The 19,138-nt window shown below is 39.6% G+C and overlaps 2 protein-coding genes across 4 annotated transcripts in view; one reads left to right on the top strand and one right to left on the bottom strand.

The window, feature by feature from the left end:
* Positions 1 to 1,927: 1,927 nt before the first annotated feature.
* On the bottom strand, positions 1,928 to 18,512 carry PSMD12 (proteasome 26S subunit, non-ATPase 12). The gene is made up of 11 exons (XM_044984007.1): positions 18,280 to 18,512; positions 14,803 to 14,862; positions 14,379 to 14,507; positions 10,959 to 11,066; positions 8,385 to 8,489; positions 6,889 to 7,038; positions 6,587 to 6,721; positions 5,822 to 5,934; positions 4,590 to 4,764; positions 3,796 to 3,873; positions 1,928 to 2,380 (listed from the first exon to the last, which is right to left on the bottom strand). The coding sequence occupies exons 1-11, from the start codon at positions 18,385 to 18,387 to the stop codon at positions 2,171 to 2,173; spliced, it is 1,371 nt and encodes a 456-aa protein (XP_044839942.1). The 5' UTR covers positions 18,388 to 18,512; the 3' UTR covers positions 1,928 to 2,170.
* A 333-nt stretch (positions 18,513 to 18,845) lies between these two features.
* Positions 18,846 to 19,138, top strand: part of PITPNC1 (phosphatidylinositol transfer protein cytoplasmic 1) — a 200,750-nt gene continuing 200,457 nt past the window's right edge. For 2 of the 3 annotated variants that reach the window (XM_044984008.1, XM_044984010.1), the window contains exon 1: positions 18,846 to 18,979. The gene's annotated coding sequence lies outside the window, so the exon portion shown is untranslated. The remainder of the gene's footprint in view (positions 18,980 to 19,138) is intronic. The other variant, XM_044984012.1, reaches the window with a different exon arrangement.

Raw genomic sequence — 19,138 nt, 5'->3', positions numbered from 1 at the left:
TGTTTCTTCCTACATGTACAGCACCAAGCACAATGGGTCCTGGTCACATTTAAGGCCTCTAGACACTACCATAATACAAATGATAACAATGCTATAAATTACCAATGTTTTTCCATGCACAGGGATTTGACACTCTGGAACCCTTTGATTGGGTAGCTGAGTTTTTATGAAGCTTCACGTATCCTGCAATGCTGTATGTGAGGTTCTATTTTGGCATAGTTAGCTCAGTTATCCTCCACACAGATCTACAGTTCACATTAACATTTACAGGGTAATGAGAATAGACAGACAACTTATGTAAAAGTCAGATTTAAAAAAAAAAAAAAAGACCTGAAATTCCAATACAGGCACTAGAAGTTATATCTTTAGAAAATTTAAACCATCTTCTTTCTCGGTACGTTAATTGTAGTGCAGTACTAAATCTCTTACCAGCCAGTTATATACACTGAAATATATGCTGAAGAATATGTACACATCACAGAAAAAAAAAGAAGACACTTTTTCCACTTAATAAAATAAGATGGTATTAATGCAGTCTTTAAAAGAGCAATAAAAAAAAGTTACTGCCTGTACACTTCATATCTTGATATTGTGGTATCCTTCCTCCCATGCACTCTTTATTCCACCTATCTAGCAATTAAACTTCGTGTGTGGCAGCTTACATACTTAGTTGTTTCAGAAATGATTGATACTTAGGTGCTTCAGAAAATTTTACTCAATGATTTTCAAAAGCCTCCAACTCCCACTGATTTAAAAATTTGGTGTACAGCACTTACATAGCTTCTTCCATTAAAGGATTTGAGGCACTTTCACACACATTAATTTTAGTACTGAATTGGGCCTCAGCTCAACTCAGGACAGCAATCTAGTTCAGGACAGCACTCAAATATATGCTTAACTTTAGGCATGTGCTTAAATCCCATTGATTTACATTGTCCCAGCTGAATTAAATACAAAAGTAACAGCATAAATAATGAAAAGGGCATTCAAATTGTAAGTAGTCAGTTTTAGCATCTAAGATACTGTAATACACATATTATTTAAAAAGTGTTTTTTTAACCTGATACTGTCCCTTTTAGCCTCTTCATTGCCATTAACTGTGAAATATCAAACATATTCTTGGTACTGGACTTTTCAAGGTAAGTTTCCAGTTCAAATTTTGCCCATCTTCATTTTATAAAGTAATACATACCTCCCAAGGGATAAAAATTGATTAAAAAAAATACCCAACTTATTATGTGCAGTGTTTGGCTCTCCAAATACCCTGTGTGCCCAATCTTGGAGTTGTTGCACAGACTTCTAGAAACTGACACTTAAATTTCATCTTTGCTTTTTTAGATTCTTCAGAGGCTTCTCTTGGCATCTGGAAAGCCACTCCACCCCTCCTTGTCTCTCTTATGACCAGTTCAAACAAGCAAGTCTCCCTTGTCTGGAATATAATTAAGGCAAAATGAACAGAACAAGAGGGTGGATTTGAAGCATCATCCAAGTTAATTATGTGCTACTGGTGCCATTACAAATTAAAATCCACAACCCAGTTAAATTAAGGAGCTGGCCAATACCCATAAAAGCAAGGAAATTCAGAGCTACGTCTTTGAAATCCAAGCTGCCTTTATAAGATGAAGTGCTGGGTCTAAAACCACTGCAATACTGAAGCACAAAGAAAAATGAAGCATTAGTCTTAAACCTGAATTTCTTGGCCTTTATACAAGTTAGACCTTTGACATATTAAATATTTATCATTGTACATTACAAATAAAATGCACCAAAGTAAAACACTTGCCAAAAATGTCACAGCATACCCCACACATCTTCAAAAACAAAAGTAACTATGTAAAGAAATAAGTGCAGACTTATTTCTCAGGTGGATCAAGACAAACATCTACAAATTTATAAAAACAACTACTGGGATAAATCACAAGACTAATTTTGATAACACGGGCAATACATTTTATTATGTTTTCACCAACTGTAGCAAAAAATGTTTAACAATTAACGGATAATCAAGGGAACTTAATTATCAACAAGACTTCAAGAGCTATTATTCATGTTCTAAGTTTTAGACAGGAGGATTTGGGTAGGGAGAAAATAAACCAAATATACACTGGGATAATAGTCTATTACCAAGTTTTAATGCCTTCTTCAAAAGCATTAAGTATACTGAAGCATCTTATTGCAGGTTATGTATCATTTCCTCTTTGGCAATAAGATGTGTGGTTTTGTTAACTAGGGCCATCAGTGAGTTGAGCTTGTGAGACCAGTCATTGAGTAGGTTATTTGGGTCCTTGGGCCTCTGGAAATTGATAATTCCTGCCAACCTGTCTACTTTTGCAAAGATGGTCTTATTTACTACTAGGTTGGACAGGAATTCCTCCGATTCCTGCAAAGGAGACAAACGGCACTGAATCAGGAGAACAGCATTTGTAATTAACAAAATACTCAATGTTCTTTCCAAATTTCCAGTTAACAGGACAGCAGTGTGACTGAGGTGTTACCAATACTAACAGTAATACAGTCTGTCAGAATTACAGTACCTACAGTGGCCATAATATTTAATATTAATGCCTCTGGCATTGGAATTATGTTGTAGCTACTAAACTACCTAGGGTCAACAAGCTTCTGATGTTAGCCACACTAAACAGCTAACACCTGTTTTCAGTTCAAGATACATCTAAAAACTTTCAAACTGCACAAGTCAAATACACCTGAAAGCCTCTTAATGTACATTGGGAGCACTTGGCTAAACAGCTTCCAGAACATACTTTCTACTGCTAAATTCCACACCAATTACACTGTACAAACATTGGTCAGGTAAATGATGCTTCTGTGAGGTAGTGTTGTGCAGAGCAGGAGGTGCAATTAAACACCTTAAAGCAAATACTCTGAACTAAACAAGCTGTGAATTTGCCCTCCCCATGCTAGATGCTGCTACGAGTGGATCCACTGGGAAAACTTAAAAATGAAAGACCTATGTTCAAGAAGAGTGACAAATCCATAAACCAGGGAGTTCAAAGGTAAGGAAGAAACCCTGTATCATTAGTCAGTTTTAACCAAGTATTGCTGAGGGCCTGAACAGTGGAATATACTATCTAGGTACAGTATAGAACCTGATGTTATCACTCCTTCAGATTTGATTTGCCTTGTGTGTTTATTCTTTGCCTTGTAACAACTTGAATGCTGTTTTGCGATACAAAATTCTATTCTAAAACCTTGAATAGGTAAGTGTTCAAAGGCTAGCCTATAAACATATCAGAGGCAAAATGAAAAATATTCTATTTAACATCTGTATTATTACTCCTGAGGGATTTTAAACAGTTTCTCAATTATAATCATTGAATCAAAATTCAATTAATGTTACCTGTATTTCTCTGTAATTTAATATTGTTTTTTTCCATTTAGTTTCTGATGGTAACAGCTGGAAAGCATTGGTTATACCAGGATGGGCATCAGAGACTAAAGGCAATATTATCAGGGCAGTTGTGAGGATCGATACATTAAAAGGTTGTGAGGCGCTCAGATACTACAGTGATAGGCATAACTATGAGAGAGAGAAATTTTTTTTTCCTCCAGGTTCTTTATTCAGAGTGGTACATTTCTGCCTCCTCTTTCTGCACTGGATGCATGGCTGTTCCAAACACTATTTGTGATAGACTTGTAATATATTTTTAATCTTAAAAAAACACCCAATGCAAATAAATGCAAATCAAGTCAAAGGGCTATTTTGTTGAATACTGAGTTCTCTACCACATGGACACATCTAAGAAGAATGCTGAGGCTATCCTGAGTAACACTTACATCAACAGATAGATCCAGGAGCTGTGCCATCCTCTTCATTGTAATTCTGGTATAATATTTTGCCATTATTCTAATATTCTGGAATAAAAGTGTTCAGAGTAGAGGGTTATTTGTAAAAAAATAACTGACACAGGCTGCAAAAATATAAAAGTCAATGTTAAAAACGGATTAGGACTTGTGTTGCTATAATGGCTTATCCAGAGAAAGGTATGCAAATGAATAAGGGGTCTTTTCTTGGACACATACAATTCTCCTGCATATACCAAGACAAGCTACTGCCTCTCAAACTAATAACTAATGAAGTCAGTCACTAACTACAGATTTAAATAGCACTCTTTTCAAGTTTTTGCCCTAATTTCAGAGGGCCGAGTCTTACAATTTACGTAAACCCTATTTAAATATTAAGTATTTGTTTGCACTTGTGCTATTTTGTTTATAATTCCATTGTTTGCTCAAACAAACTGCTATATTCCAATTTGTTAAAGTGAAAGCAAAAATTAGTTTATGATTTCAGAGCCGATGTGGTGGAATGTGCATTACTCTCAGAGTGCTGGATCTACTTCTTTGACACAGCATCAGCTGCTAGTGAAGAGACATACCTACAAAATAAACATATCAGGAATGCAAAAGGAGAATTAGAACATTATGGAAAGAAAAAAAAAGACAACTTATCAGCTTCTCTTGTATCTTCTCTCCTGTCCCTCTCTTTATAAATAAAGTAAGCAAAAAGCATTTCTAGCAATTCCATGCTTAATTTATATCGTAAGAATGGTTAAAAAGCAGGCTGTACTTACGTGCTCCACAACTCTGTTCTTTAAGTCTTTCCATCTCTTTTCACCTTCCTCTGTATAACCAAAGACGTCTGTGGCAGGACTGTCAAGACTTCCTTCTCTTAATTCCTTTCCATATTCCTCAACTAGGACGGTCCAGCGCATCAACTCCATAGTGGTAAATAGTTTTAAAAGATCTCTGTAAATGGTTTAATGTAATCAGTCCACAATTCTATACCAATAAAACTTGTATTTTGTATTAAAAATCCTGCCAACAGACAAATACAAGGCAAACATAATTTTATCACTACTAATCATAACTTAATTCTACTCAGCACTTTAAAATTCATAATCCACAAACAGGAAGTTTTTATATTAACACTTCCTACTGACTGACTGATTCTCACACACACTCACTTTATGGCCTCAATTTCCACTTCTTTGTACCATATGTTATCTTAGAATTTGGCACAATTTTGCACAGGTGGCTATCAAACCATTTCACACCCACTTTGCACAGCTGTAGTTGACTATACAAGCCACATGGTATGGTTTTGGGAGAGTCAGATACTCGGAGCTAAATTTAAAAGGGGATGTCATCAACTCAGCCTCTCTTGTCTATCTGCAATTCTGCATGCAAAACTTGTATGTGCATTCATGGGTGCAAACAACAACATTTAAGGATATAGAAGTAATTTATGCTTGATTTGTACTCAGTGTGCTTACGCAAAAAGGGTTTGCATATGTAAATTCTATCACATGCATGTAATGACTGCGTATGGACCATATTTTGAACATTAGACTCTCAGTATTATTTAGTGAAGTATTGTGGAATAATAGCTGTTCAGATTATGTCCATAATACAGAACTCTCCATCACAGACACACATTTGTGTTAACCTACTATTTATAATTGACTTGCACACACTCAGAAACATCTTTATAGATTTTTTTTCCACACCACATTGATTGTATAGGAAATATTGACAGTAGACCAGTGGTTCTCAACCCGGGGTCTAATCAGCACAGAGCTGCGGCCCATGGGACATCCTCATGGGTCATACAGGTAGTATTGGATCCAGCCCACATAACACATTGTGGGCCACATATGCGGCCCACAATAGTAAATAGGTTGCGAACCACTGCAGCAGACTAACAGTAGCTGAATCCCCTCTGCCTTCAAAACACTCCTTAAAGGGCTGGGTTTTTTTGTTTGTTTGTTTTTTTGTCAGAGTGGACTATTCACAAGATACTTACTTATACTTAGGGATTTCTTCTAGTTTTTTGTCACTGCTTATTCTGTGTACCAAATCAGACTGTTCATTGTCATAAGGTGAAAGGATAACATACAGAACAACGTTCTTCAGTTCCTGTTCAAAGGAAAACATGGTTTGTTTTTTCATTACAGAAAAATAGCCAGAAAAAACAATCCTGATATCAAAGTAAAAGCAGTTCTCAGAGTATGAATAAAATCTATGTGCGGCTAATCTACTGTACATACAACAATATACATTCTGTAAGGCTCAAATTTATTAAGAAACTAAGGTAATAAAAATAAATTTAATAATTAAATTTGTAAAAACAAAACTTTTACATTTTGATCGCATGGCAAGATGATTCAGGTCAAGTTATTTGTTTTTCTCTTAAATGCTATTATTACAATCTTGAGTTTGCAGTATTTGCATTGTGTACATGGTTTCAGAGCTAGCTCCGTAAATTAAGAAAAATACTGTTCAGAATTTAATTTCACAAGTTGTTTCTAGGCTTTCACTCATGAAATGGAGAAGTTCAGTCATCCTCAGAATTTAAGACCACATACACTATGTCCTTGATACAAATATTGATTACATAAGGACACTCAATTGCTTTTATTATATTCCTCCTTATGTAGACATTTTTTAATGTTCATATACAGATAGATGGGCTAAAGGATCCATGTTCATCTAACAAATACGGTAAATATAAAATAAAATGGATATTTGCCACTATGAACTGCTGCAGTTCCATTTGCAATGTTTTTACCTGCTGCCATTTTTCACTTTCAGCCTGGATACAAGGAGTATCATAAATGGCTCTGTAGTGCTTACAGATTGAGAGGTAGGAACCTTCATGTTGATCCAGCTGAATCATTAAGTTGTAGTATTTCAGCTTTAATTTCTGAAACAATGTCAAACAAATGTCAAAATTAAAAATAGATCCACTAATCTCACAAATTACATCCAATTGAATTCCAAAGACTGACTATACAAAAACTCCTGTGCATGAAGAGAATGCATGCCACAGACTGACAGAAAAAAGAAAAAAAATCCCTCTATCAACTTTACCTCTGTGTTTTCTTCCTGGAAAAATTTGGTGTTAATTTTTTTGCTGATAATTTGGGTCCGAACATAGTCTTTTACAGCCAAACAGAGTCTCATCTGCTCCAAGATGAATTCCACCCGCTCTTTCTTTTCCATTGAACCATAAGTTTCCACCTAAAAAGGAAATTGAAGTGTTTAACTCCATGGATCTTTATTTAATAATGTTAAGGAGAGAAGCATGCCCTTCTATCAAAGATTTTCATCATACTTCTTTCATGTGCTTATTATAAAATATTTAGCTCTACTACACGGACTTAATGAGCATCATATATATGTTATAAGAGGACAAATTAATATGGTCTGACTGTGTGCATTAAAATCACCCAAAGAGAATACACATAAGATAAAATCCCCCAAAACTTGTCTTATATACTTGTTTGTGCATGCATAGCCCAACTTACACAACATGCATGCACAAACCCCAACTGACATGCCTCATTTATGCACAGACACATTTAAACATTTGCCCCTTGTTTTCTGGAAAAGTTTCTTAAGAAAAAACAACGAGGAGTCCTTGTGGCATCTTAGATACTAACAAATATATTTGGGCATAAGCTTTCATGGGCTAAAACTCACTTTATCAGATGCATCTCCACTCCATGCATCTGATGAAGTGGGTTTTAGCCCACGAAAGCTTATGCCCAAATAAATGTATTAGTCTCTAAGGTGCCATAAGTACTCCTCGTTGTTTTTGCTGATACAGACTAACATGGCTACCACTCTGAAACCTTTTTTAAGGCATTAAAATTAGCTGCTTGCTTACACTCAGAAGTCTCTACCTTTGAACAAAGCACCCACATACTAGATGACGAAATAACAACGTTCATTAGCTCTGAAGGAAGCGTATTCACCCTTTTCAGCAGAAAAAATTGTGGCTGTTATCTGGCAAACTGATGGGAATTCTCAGGCTTTCAAGAAATAGAGATGTGAAAAAAGTTTACGGTTCTCTTTGGCTATACCCTCACACCCTTAACTCAGCCCAGTCCTAAGGATTCCTTCTACACAAAGGACCCACACACTACTCTTTTAGCAGAAGAAAACATGGGAGGGAATTCCTTCCAAACCCATCAACAGCCAGTTCCCTGTGCCAAATTCATGTAAAAAAAACCAACAAAGAACAAGTGGATCCAAGAACACTTCATTTTGAATGACAGCCTGAGAGAGTTTGAACTCTCCGTTCCAGAAGTCAAAAGATTAACTAGGACTAAACCTTCTGTATCAGCTAATACATGGGAAACCTCCTTTCCCAAAAGGGAAATATTCCAAGTAATTTTCAGCATCAGCCAAATTACCAGAGCTAGAGCATTTTAAATCTAATTACACTTCCACTGAAGACAATTAATTGGTTCCTGGGTAGCTATGCTTGATTAAGCCTCAAATCTCGCTACAAACAACCGTCAGTCGTTGAGAAATTGTTGATTTTTGTACGTGAAACACTTATGAACCATATGATGCATTACCTGTAGTTCTTGCAAAATTGAAGCAGCTTCTTTCACATCACCATTTTGTTCTTTTATTGTTGCAAGTGTATTTGTAAGACGAGCACGCTCAATTTCCACGTATATCTGGAATTAAAATAAAATCCAACATTGAAACTTATTTTACTAAGTAAAAGTGTATTACATCTAAGGCTGTGATATACAGATCTGCATAACTTTACACCCACGAGTAGTCTCACTGAAATGTTGCTCCTGTTCTTTAAATGAAATGAACATAAAATGATGACTTTGTGAGTAAAGCATTAATTTATATTACGCCTGCTTCAGGAAATGTTTCCATAGAAGTGTTCTCTGTGCTACAATAAGAGTTTAATATTTGGAAACTCAAATTAAGTTTAAGAATAGTGTATAGTCTGTATTTAAAAACTATTACAATAGGAAACACTTCTTTTTAATATTTCGTTAGTCAATCTATTGCTCACGACCAGTGCTGTAGCCCTGGAAATATTCAGATAAGAGATACAGCAGGGGCAGCAACAGTTACTGAGTCTCAACCCTGATCTGGAAGGACAGCACCTAGGAACCCAGCCATCAGTTAACAGCTTTTGGTTACTAGCTACCTAGGCTTGACTTGAACTGGTAAAAGGCGTAAGAGTAAATAAACACAGACTTTGCTCAACCGAAAGTACATTTTTCCAAGAGGAAGGCTAAGGACAACTCAGCCATCAACTCAGTATTCTATGTAACACTTCTTATTAGATATGATAGAAAATTAACAAAATAGGACGAAGAGTAATACATGTATAACATAACTTTATAAATATACAATTTGTAACATCACACCTCAGCTGCTGAAAACAGGTTTGTTTTGTCATTGCAACTGCATAGGTTCTTCCAGACCATCTGGCACACTAACATCATCCTCAATGACTTGAAGAAGAGTTTTATTTTGCCTTTCATCAAAAAGGGCAGCAAAGCCGAAGGGAGTAACTACCGAGGTATTATACTGTTGGCAGTCCCAGGAAAAGTCTTTGTTTCCATGTTAATGTCTTGAATCCGTGATGCACTTCACAACAAAGTCTGCGCTGTTTTAGACCTGGTCATTCCACTAACGACCAGATCTTTACCTTGAGACAACCTTTTCTTAAAGTATAGGCTTTACAGGCAGGCCTGCATATCTATATCCTAATTCCTACTATGCTGTGTTTAACTCCACAGCAAAGATTTTGGTTCTCGAGGTTCTACCAAGTGCATGATGTTACATAAATGGAGGAGTAGGCTTATACATGGAATAAAGCAGTGATATTTGGACCTGTATGAGTTAGCAGCGAAAGAAAGAATCTCTTATCACTGTAGAAAGCAATATGAATCCCAAAAAACCCATGGAGTTTTTTAATATACATTTGGGCAAAAAATTCTGAGATGCATCAAATAATGCCAGCCTTCCATTCCACCTGACATCTCCGATTTTTCCATCCTTGTCCACTTCCCTCTGGTCCTCTCCTTCACTTTTATGCCTATTTGTCTATTTTGTTGTTTGTATAATTTTCCCCACCCTAGCATGTTACATCTGTGTAAAACTGTCTGATTTTGTATTGTCCAGTCTTGCAGCGTTGACAAGTTGCGTAATTGCATAATTTTATTGGAAATCTTGTGAATTATGCAGTATTTGGTAACAGGTACATGGTGTAAGTCATTTACCTTTTTGTATTTTTTGTTGTTTGCTTATGAAAATTAATAGATATGTTAATCACAAAAAAAGGAATGCTGCTACTCTGTCAGCAATCTCATTGTCACCAAAAGCTTCAGTGGTGCAATAAGACTGCCATTGATGGAAACAGACTGGGCATCCAACTTAATTGTCTGAAGAATCAAGCCAGAGAGCTATCCAGGGCGTATTCGATGTGCAAGGAAGCTATGTCCCTTCCAAATTTGCCTTGATGATGATGATACGTATACAACTTTAAGTAAACAATAAGTGCTGAAAATAAATCTTAAAAAGACATTGTTGGGTCCAGTTGAACTCAGCATTTGCATTTTTTAAAAGCAAATTTTACAAAAGCTAAGGCTAATAGAAATGTTTCCATGAATTATATTTTTGTTTTGGTTTTTGTTCCTTGCTTTTTTGAAATTCCTACATCAAGATTTTTAAACAAAAAAAAAAAAAATCACGTTCCATGTTTGGAACATAAGCATTCGACAGCATGCTAATCCACCAGAATAAGGAAGTAAAACTGACTAGTCTATTTTCATTTCCCAAAAGGAGAAATGTCAAACAAACACCACAAATAGTGAAAAATAAATTGAATTTTTAGAATTCTCAGCTTTAATACTTGAAGGTGTCATTAATATAGAGACTTTTTAAAAAAGTTAGTATTCCAACAAGCTACTTAAATGAGCAATATAGGGAAGTAATTTTCCAAGATATTTTGAATAGAAATATACAGATTTCCTTATCATATTAATTTCAAAATGTATTTTGGCTCTCTCTCTAACCAGAAATAGGAAACAAGGCATGCTTTAATGAAGGCAAATATCCTTTTTATTACGCCACTAGACATCAAATGGTTCCAGTCTGAAAACAAAAAACCTTACCTTTCCTTCTGTTACCATACGCAGTGTGTCTATTAATCGCAGTTTGATTGGAAGGTCTGTAATCTCCTCAACATAGGTACAGCACTGCTGGACCATTTTAGCAACTGCCTGGTATAAACAATGGAAAACAAAATATTACTCTATTTTTAGATTTCTAGAAGTGTGCCAAAAATATAATTTTGGGGCATTTGTAATCAAATGTTAAGATACAAGAACTATTAATATAAAAGTAAATGGACTCTCTCCCAAAATAAGCGTGGGGGTTCATTGGAGGGGCTGTTTTCACTCCTACTAGGCATGAACTTAATAGAATAAAACAGAAGAATAAAAGGAACCCATGGCATGGCCATGGCAGGCTTGGGGCAACTGACTTGGGCTTGTGGGGCTCCGGCTGCAGGACTAAAAATTGCTGTGTAGATGTTTGGGCTCCAGCCTGAGCCCAAACATCTACACAGCAATTTTTCAGCCCAAGCTCCGGGAGTTCGGATCAGCTGACTCAAGTCAGCCACAAGTTTTTTATCCCCAGGTATAACCGAAGTGAGCAGATGCCCTTCCACAGGAAGATATTACTGAGATCAGAGACTGGCTCAAGTCAAACAGGATGTGTCTGTATCACTTCTCTCAAACTTGTTCTCAACTTACTTGAAGAGCAGAATTGACATTTTCTTCTGCCAAATCAAACTGACTACTTAGCAGGCTGGAAAGAGCTTATCTGCTTGCTACCCGATTTCCATAATATAAAAGGAAGTGTTCAGTATGCATTTTACCCTGGTCTAAATAAATAGTGGGGTATACTGTCCCTTCCTTTGTGGTATCTGTAAATTTCTAGAAAAATATAAAGTTATTTCTGATTGATGTCAGCATACCAGTTTCAAATGTATGTGTTCTCACATAAAGTGTAGACCTGTATGACCATGATAAACCACAACAATTCTGTTTAACATCACACTTTACATGTAAACCAAAAACTACATCATCAATTTCATTATTCATTTTCTTCTGGAAAAAGTCAGTGTTACCACTGTGAGCCAATTACTGGTCTGCCATACTATTATATTTGTATTCCACTACGTGCTAAGTATCTTAGTCCTTTTTTTTCCTTCTTCTCAACACAAAAAGGGTGAAAAAAGCGTACAACTAAAGTTTTTGCAAACTAAAAATATATCTCCTTCCACACAGCTCAGTTTGCTCTGCTATCAAGCAAAAATAAAAATATCATCTACATTTACAATCACTAAAAATAAAATTAAGAAATATCAATCTTCTTAAGTCTGAAAGCAAGAGCTGATCACCAGCTAGGGTCAACTGGAAATTCCCCTATAATATAACATTATTGAATAGCTAGGTGCATTTAAAGATGTGGAGGTTACAACTTTATCGGAAATATCAGACTTTGCAATCCTCATGTACCTTACATCACTATTAACTGATTAGTTAATTAAGCCTTGTTAAGTAAAGAAGAATGGTTGAGACACCCAGGATTTAGTGGGGAAACAAAGTCAACCATTAGATATACATATAGTGAAAGCCACTAGTAATCCTGTTTCATATGAGCTAAATCATGCTTGACCAGTGCGGATTATCGTCTTTCATGAGACTTGAATAAACTGAAATTGTAGGCAATCCCAAGCATCAGCACTTCAGAAACACTTGACATACAAGACTAGCATACTAGTTAAGAACAGCTTAACAACACATATTTTCTTGGACTGCAAAGGAAGCAGACCTCAGTGATCAGGGCTAAGTATCTCTCTCAGACAACACAGCAGAGAATAGGTAGGCAATACACCATGGGTTATACACTTTGGACTGCTTAACAGGATTTTACATTTCAGGCTGTCCCTTGCTCTGCTTCATCACCACCCCACCGAACACTGGTGTATCATTTCCACAATATATCAGTTGGAGCATATGACAGAGTACTCGCTAATGGTGGTGCATGACAGTGGGGTCCTATTCCAGGGTGCACATTGGCAGCGATCCATCCCCACTAACGATAAATGAGAAAGTCTAAAAAAAGTAATTAATATAAGACCTGTATTGGGCCTAGTCTTATTTATTCTGGATATCACCAACAGGTAGCAGGGAGGTGCAGAAATTTGAACCATGAAATTGAGTAAGAGTGAACGGATATAAAGACGACCAAAATGGAATGGAATGGAAAGAAGTCTCTTTATCGTGCACAGATTTTTGGCATTTCATGAAGCTTGAGGAGAATATAGTGTGACCAATGTATTAAAACAAAACCAGATACAGTACCATGGTGACAACAGGGTTAAAGATAACCTAAATAGACAGAAGAAGAAAAAGGAATTGGTGTTGCTAGTCATCAGAGACCTGAAACCTAGGTGTAGCATGAGGTAGCGACCAAGAAGGTTTAACAGATGCTGGAAATGAGCAAGAAATGGAGGAGATTGGAATTGATACAAAAAGCTGCATAGGATGTTTAAATATTGTGTTTAAAGTGAAAGCTAATGAAGAGGCATAAAGGGAGAACAGGAATCTATCATTACAATTAAGAGGCTAGAAAAAAATATATCAGAGATAAGATTCAAAGACAAGAACCAGAAATAAAGAGACAAAGTCAGCGAAGTTTTTTGAATTGATGTTAAGCTCCAGAACAAAGTGACCGAAATTTAACGGAATCCCACATTCACAGCAAATTAAAGATGCGTTCACTCAGAGGAATTAGTGAACAGATTACTGTTGATACAGCAGCAGGACATTAGGAGCTTTAGACAGATAAGACGACAAAGGGTAACATTTTCAAAAGCAACTCAGGCACTTAGGGAGTCAAAGCCCCATTGACTTGCAGTGAAACTCAGAAGCCTAAATCACTTTTGAAAATTTTACACCCCAAGAATTTGCAGACAACTTAACAAAACAAATGAATAGAAGAGAAAAACCAAAAAAAAGCAACATGACTTAAGGCTGCAGTTAAGCATGCATGAGTGTGTGCATATTAGGGATGTAAATACCATTTTAAAAAGTATCCGTTTTAACTATTAAAATTATATTGGTTAACTGTTTAATCTTGAACATGATGGGGGCCCCACCCGGCAGGGGTCGAGGGCTGACGCCTGTCCCCACCCGCCACCCGTCCAGCAGGGATCCGGGGCTGCTGCCAATCTGTTTTAAAAATTAACTGCAATATATTAACGGTAAGACTAATACTTATTGGTTAACCGTTTAACAGCACATTTTTCAGTAGGTTAATGTGGATGACAGCAGGGTGAATTTAGCACACAAGCCTCCTTAAATAAGCCTATCAGAAGCAGCAACAGAAGCTGACATAAGTATATTCAGAAGGATATTAAAACACAAACAGCACAGGCACTACACAGAAGGGGAATTAGAAAGGTAACATGGTATCTTTCCTTTCTAAACAGCTGCATTTCTTTGTTTAAAAAATGTAGTCACCTGTTTTAACTGACTTCTTCTCTTTGACAGAATAATAATATTTTCATTAAGAGCATCCCAATCTTTAGCTTCATAACACATTTTTACTACAGCAACCAAGATACGAGACGTGGAAACCATGTCAGAGGCCTGCAACAAACAAAAAGTGCATTAGTGATTACATATACAACTTAAACTACTGAGCCACTACCAATGCAGAGCCTTGACAATACAAAGACAAGAGCAATCCATTATAACTCCAGACCCACCATCTTCAAAAGAATGGGGAAATATGGCCAGACCCCCCCCCCCCGCCCCATCACCATCAAAGGTAAGGCGGAACATGGCAGAGCCAGACACTCTAATTTCCCACTAGTACCACTATCTGCCAGGAAAAGGGGGAACACCCCAGAAATAAATGTGCTGCACAGCATAATCTACTTACCGTTCGTGTCTGTTTTTCTAAAGAGAGTAGGGTTTCAATGACCTCTTGAAGCCTTCCTTCCTAATATCATGGACAAACACTATTAGGACCAACATTGAAAAAACTGTAGCTATTCTTGGGTTAAACTGTACTATATCTGTTATAGAAGAAAAAGCATATAGCAAAGTCGGGGTGAAAGACTAATTTCAACGTAGTTTATTTCTTTGACAAGGAAGATAGGAATAAACATTACTACTTAGCATTTACATATCACTTTTCATCTGTATATCTCAAAGTGCCTTACAAAGGTGGATAAGTATCATTACCCCATTTATTTTTTTTTATGGATGGGGAAACATACAGAAATTAAGGAACAAAATTACAGAGTGGCCTTTGGTTTTGAGTGCCTAACCTGGGACAGCTTGGGTCTGATGTTCACAGATCATGACCACACATTGATCTCATAGACATCATTTGGACCGGTCACAGCTCAGCATTCCTAAAAATCAAGACTTTGTGTGTCTGAAACCCAGCATCCAAACACTGAGATGCACAAAATCAAAAGCCACTTCTGAAAGTATCTGCTAAATAACTCACCCAAAATAACACAGCTAGTTAGTGATGGAGCCAGGAACACAACCAGATCACTTGAGTCACAAACCCATTCCCTCTTTCTCATGTAAAATGTGTCTATGCTTTAATTATTTATGTAAATTTTAAAAAAATCCCACCTTCAGATACTGCCTCATGGAAGCCCAAACACATCCCAAAAGTATATTTATCAGAAAGGCACGGCATATTTAAACTTCCCTCATTTTAAACATAATTTAGTTGCTGTAGTACAGGGGTTGGCAACCTTTCAGAAATGGTGTGCCGAGTCTTCATTTATTCACTCTAATTTAAGGTCTGGCGTGCCAGTAATAAATTTTAACATTTTTAGAAGGTCTCTTTCTATAAGTCTATAATATATAACTAAACTAAAGTAAATAAGGTTTTTAAAATGTTTAAGAAGCTTCATTTAAAATTAAATGAAAATGCAGAGCCCCCTGGACCGGTGGCCAGGAACCGGGCAGTGTGAGTGCCACTGAAAATCAGCTCACGCGCCCCCTTCGGCACACGTGCCATAGGTTGCCTACCCCTCTTATAGTATATCTCAGCTGTCCTTGAAATTCACAGAACCATAGAGAACTCCACACAGAAGTGACACTCAGTTGCAACAGTACACATTTTCACATTAGGAACCTGGAGTTATGAATAATCTCAGGGCTGTCAAACTATGACGATTTGAATGAGGGAATTTCGAAAAGCTGCCAGTTTAAATGTACAGCTGACTATAACACAAAATAAAAAACAAAAAGAGAAAAACGGAACACATTCCCTCAGCTAGAAAGTTAGCTTAACTAACAGTATGGCGAAGGCAGGAATGTAACTATCAATTTGAAAAGAATATAAGTATATTCCTCCTCTCCCAGTATACCCATAAGCCTCCATTCTCACATGACACACAGTAAGGCTGTGTCTTGACAAGGAAATGTGGTCAAGCTTGAACACATGCTAGATAAGCCAGACTTAAATTCCTAAACACAACCTTCTTCCCAATGAAGATGAAAGGTAACACCTGTAATTTGATTTAGTCGGCCAAATTCTAGTCTAGGCTAGAGCATGACCGCTTAAATTGAACTACCTGCATTTACACTAGGAAAAAAAGTTGAGTTTGGGTCAGGCTTAGGACTACGTAACCTAGTCAAGACAAACTCTAAGTAACTATAAATGTAGTTAAATACTGTAACAAAAAACATCGGTGCTACGCATCTCTCTCCTGATATTAAACAGAGCAAGCTAGGAGGTAGGTGACACATGCCTGTGTGCTTCATATACATCCTAATCATGGTAGTACAATGCCTGCATCACTGGATACTGTGGATTATATGTCCTATATTTGTCTATGGGATTTAAAGGCCATTGTAAGGAACTTTAGATCCAAAAACTGAGATTAAATTTCCAAACAAGTACTATAGCAACACTTATTAATAGAAATGTTTGTAACAAACATTGCAGCACTGGGCTACTTAAGCTTAAAAACTGGAAGAATTTTTAGAAGGCATTAAGGTATTAGTAATACAGATAAGGGAATTTGCTTCCAAAAGTTATTTTTATCCTGACCAAGTCCCTTCAAATTGTGTACCATGGCTTATCTAGTATATGTCCACCTACAATCACAGAATTAAACTGCACACTGACATATATGGCCTGACTAACTATAATGCAGGGTAATAGCCTTGGTTTCCTAATTCTTGTACATCACAACTGTGCACGTGTCATACATGGTATCAGTCCACCTCCTCCCTATGCAATTTTGCAGGCTACACCTATTGGGAAAGGGCAAGTGCAGCATAAAAGCCTACATCTGGCTGCTCCAAAGTGTGAGGGGTGGGGTGGGGTGGTGCAATGATGCCTCCAGGATCCCAATGTATGCTGCATTGGGCAGTCTGTGTCTGGCTATGCTGAAGTAGAGGGATTACGAAGAGGTGCAGTTTTGTCACTACACACAATCCATAGCTGCTCTCCTGGGATTCTACTGTATGTAGGGGCAAACTTGATCCATGCTTCTCTATGCAGAGACAGCCCCCTTTCCCGCACACAAAGGCCTTAAAATGTCAGGTGTCAGAGGAACACATGTTTGCCACAAGCTGGGCACAGACGACAGGGAATGGATCACTCGATGATTGCCTGTTCCCTTCATTCCCTCTGAACCACTGTTGGCAGCCAGGGTACTGGGCTAGATGGATCATTAGGCTGACCCAGTATGGTCGTTCTTATATTCTTACATGGTCCCCATCCTGCCGCCGGGCTTCCATCCCACAGCGCCGTCTGTGCTTGCCTAGAGCTGCACGCCTGTGGGTATTTTCTCCCCCCAGATCCCTTATGCACCAGTCACCAGGCTGGTGGCCCTGGTTCCTCCTGTCCATCCCATAAGCCAGGTCTCTGCCTATCCCACCGGCAATGGAGCAGCCTACATGGCGCTGGGACGGGCGACGGGGCGCACGCTAGAGGACACGGGGGCCTGTGGCTGGATGAAGCGGGGAGGGGCACGGCTCTGTCAGTAGCAGGAGACCGGTCATGACACGGCTCTATCAGGCCGGGGGCGCTCCCATCCCATCCCACGCCGCTTCCCCAGCCCCGCTGTGCCCCCCACAGCGCATTTGCCCCTCCTCCCCCCCCCGTTTCCGAAGGGGGGCGGACCCATGGCCTGCCCCCCCCCCCGCCGGGAATCGGCACTGACCCCCCCCCCGCAGCATACACCGGCCCTGCCCATCCCCCCGCCCAGAGAGGGGGCTCCCCCCCGGGCGCTTCCTGCGGCCTCCCTCCCGCAGCCCCCTGGCACCGCTCTGGGGCAGGCGAGCGTCCCCCGGGCCCGGGCCGTCTCCCCCGCGGGCGGCCTAGCCCGGGCCGCGCCATGACTCAGCCCAACGGCGGCCGCCGCCGGCTCCCCTTTACCTGGGCCAGCCGCTCGCACTCGGGCAGGCGCTGGTCCACCGTGGCGCTGTAATCCACCTCCATCTTCACGATGCGGCCGTCGGACCGCTCCGCGCCGTCGTCCGCCATCCCCCCGGCTCGGCTCGGCTCCGCGCCGCGTCCCCGGCCCGGCCTCACACACACACACCGGAAACCAGCAGCGGCACCCGCTCAGGCAGCAGCGCGGGCAGCCGACTCGCGGGAGGACCCCGCAGGCACTGGCGGAGACACCCCACAGCCGCTGCAGGGCCCTGCCTGGCGGGGAGGGGGAGGAGGCGGGGCAAACCTGGGGGAGGGGAAGTAGCAGAGCCCTGGGCTGGGGGGGGAGGCGTCAGTAGGGCCCTGGCAGTGGAGGAAGGAACAGGCAAGGGGGAGGGGCTGTAGCCGGGCCTTGGCTGAGGTGGGGCAGGAGCAGGGCCTTGGCTGGAGCAGGCAAGAGGGAGGGGGAGCAGGCAAGAGGGAGGGGCAGGGCTTTGGATGTTAGGGAGGGAGCAGATGTGGGGAGGAGCAGGGCCCTGGATGGGGGTAGGGAGCAGGTGTGGGGGAGGGGCAAAACAGGACTCTGGAGGGGCAACGGTCAGTAAGCTTTAGCTGAAGGGAGGGGAAAGGTGCTGCTATGTTTAGCTTCCCTCTCCCTTCCAAGCCCCCCTTCCGCCCTCCACACACACGTTTTTTGAGTTAGGTAAGTGGTGCTGCCCCACAGCCTCTCCACCTCCCCCCACGCTACCTTGGCTGGGTGGCTGGCATGAGTTCCCCTTCCCTGTTCCAATCTACTTTAATCACTGGTTACAATAATGTTCCAAAGAGAGACACACTGAGCCCACGAAACAGTATCATGCTG

This window comes from Mauremys mutica, chromosome 12 (assembly GCF_020497125.1).
Source record: "Mauremys mutica isolate MM-2020 ecotype Southern chromosome 12, ASM2049712v1, whole genome shotgun sequence".
NCBI lineage: Eukaryota > Metazoa > Chordata > Testudines > Geoemydidae > Mauremys > Mauremys mutica.
The sequence above is the reverse complement of the archived record's forward strand: the minus strand, read 5'-3'. Positions and strand labels throughout refer to the sequence as shown.

Bases quoted from the DNA above. Each gene is read 5' to 3' on its own strand.
- PSMD12 (XM_044984007.1), bottom strand. From the start codon at position 18,387: ATGGCGGACGACGGCGCGGAGCGGTCCGACGGCCGCATCGTGAAGATG. The intron at 14,863-18,279 runs GTAAAGGGGAGC...CCATGATATTAG, and splicing joins AGTGCGAGCGGCTGGCCCAG to GAAGGAAGGCTTCAAGAGGT. The intron at 14,508-14,802 runs GTAAGTAGATTA...TGTTTGTTGCAG, and splicing joins TAGAAAAACAGACACGAACG to GCCTCTGACATGGTTTCCAC.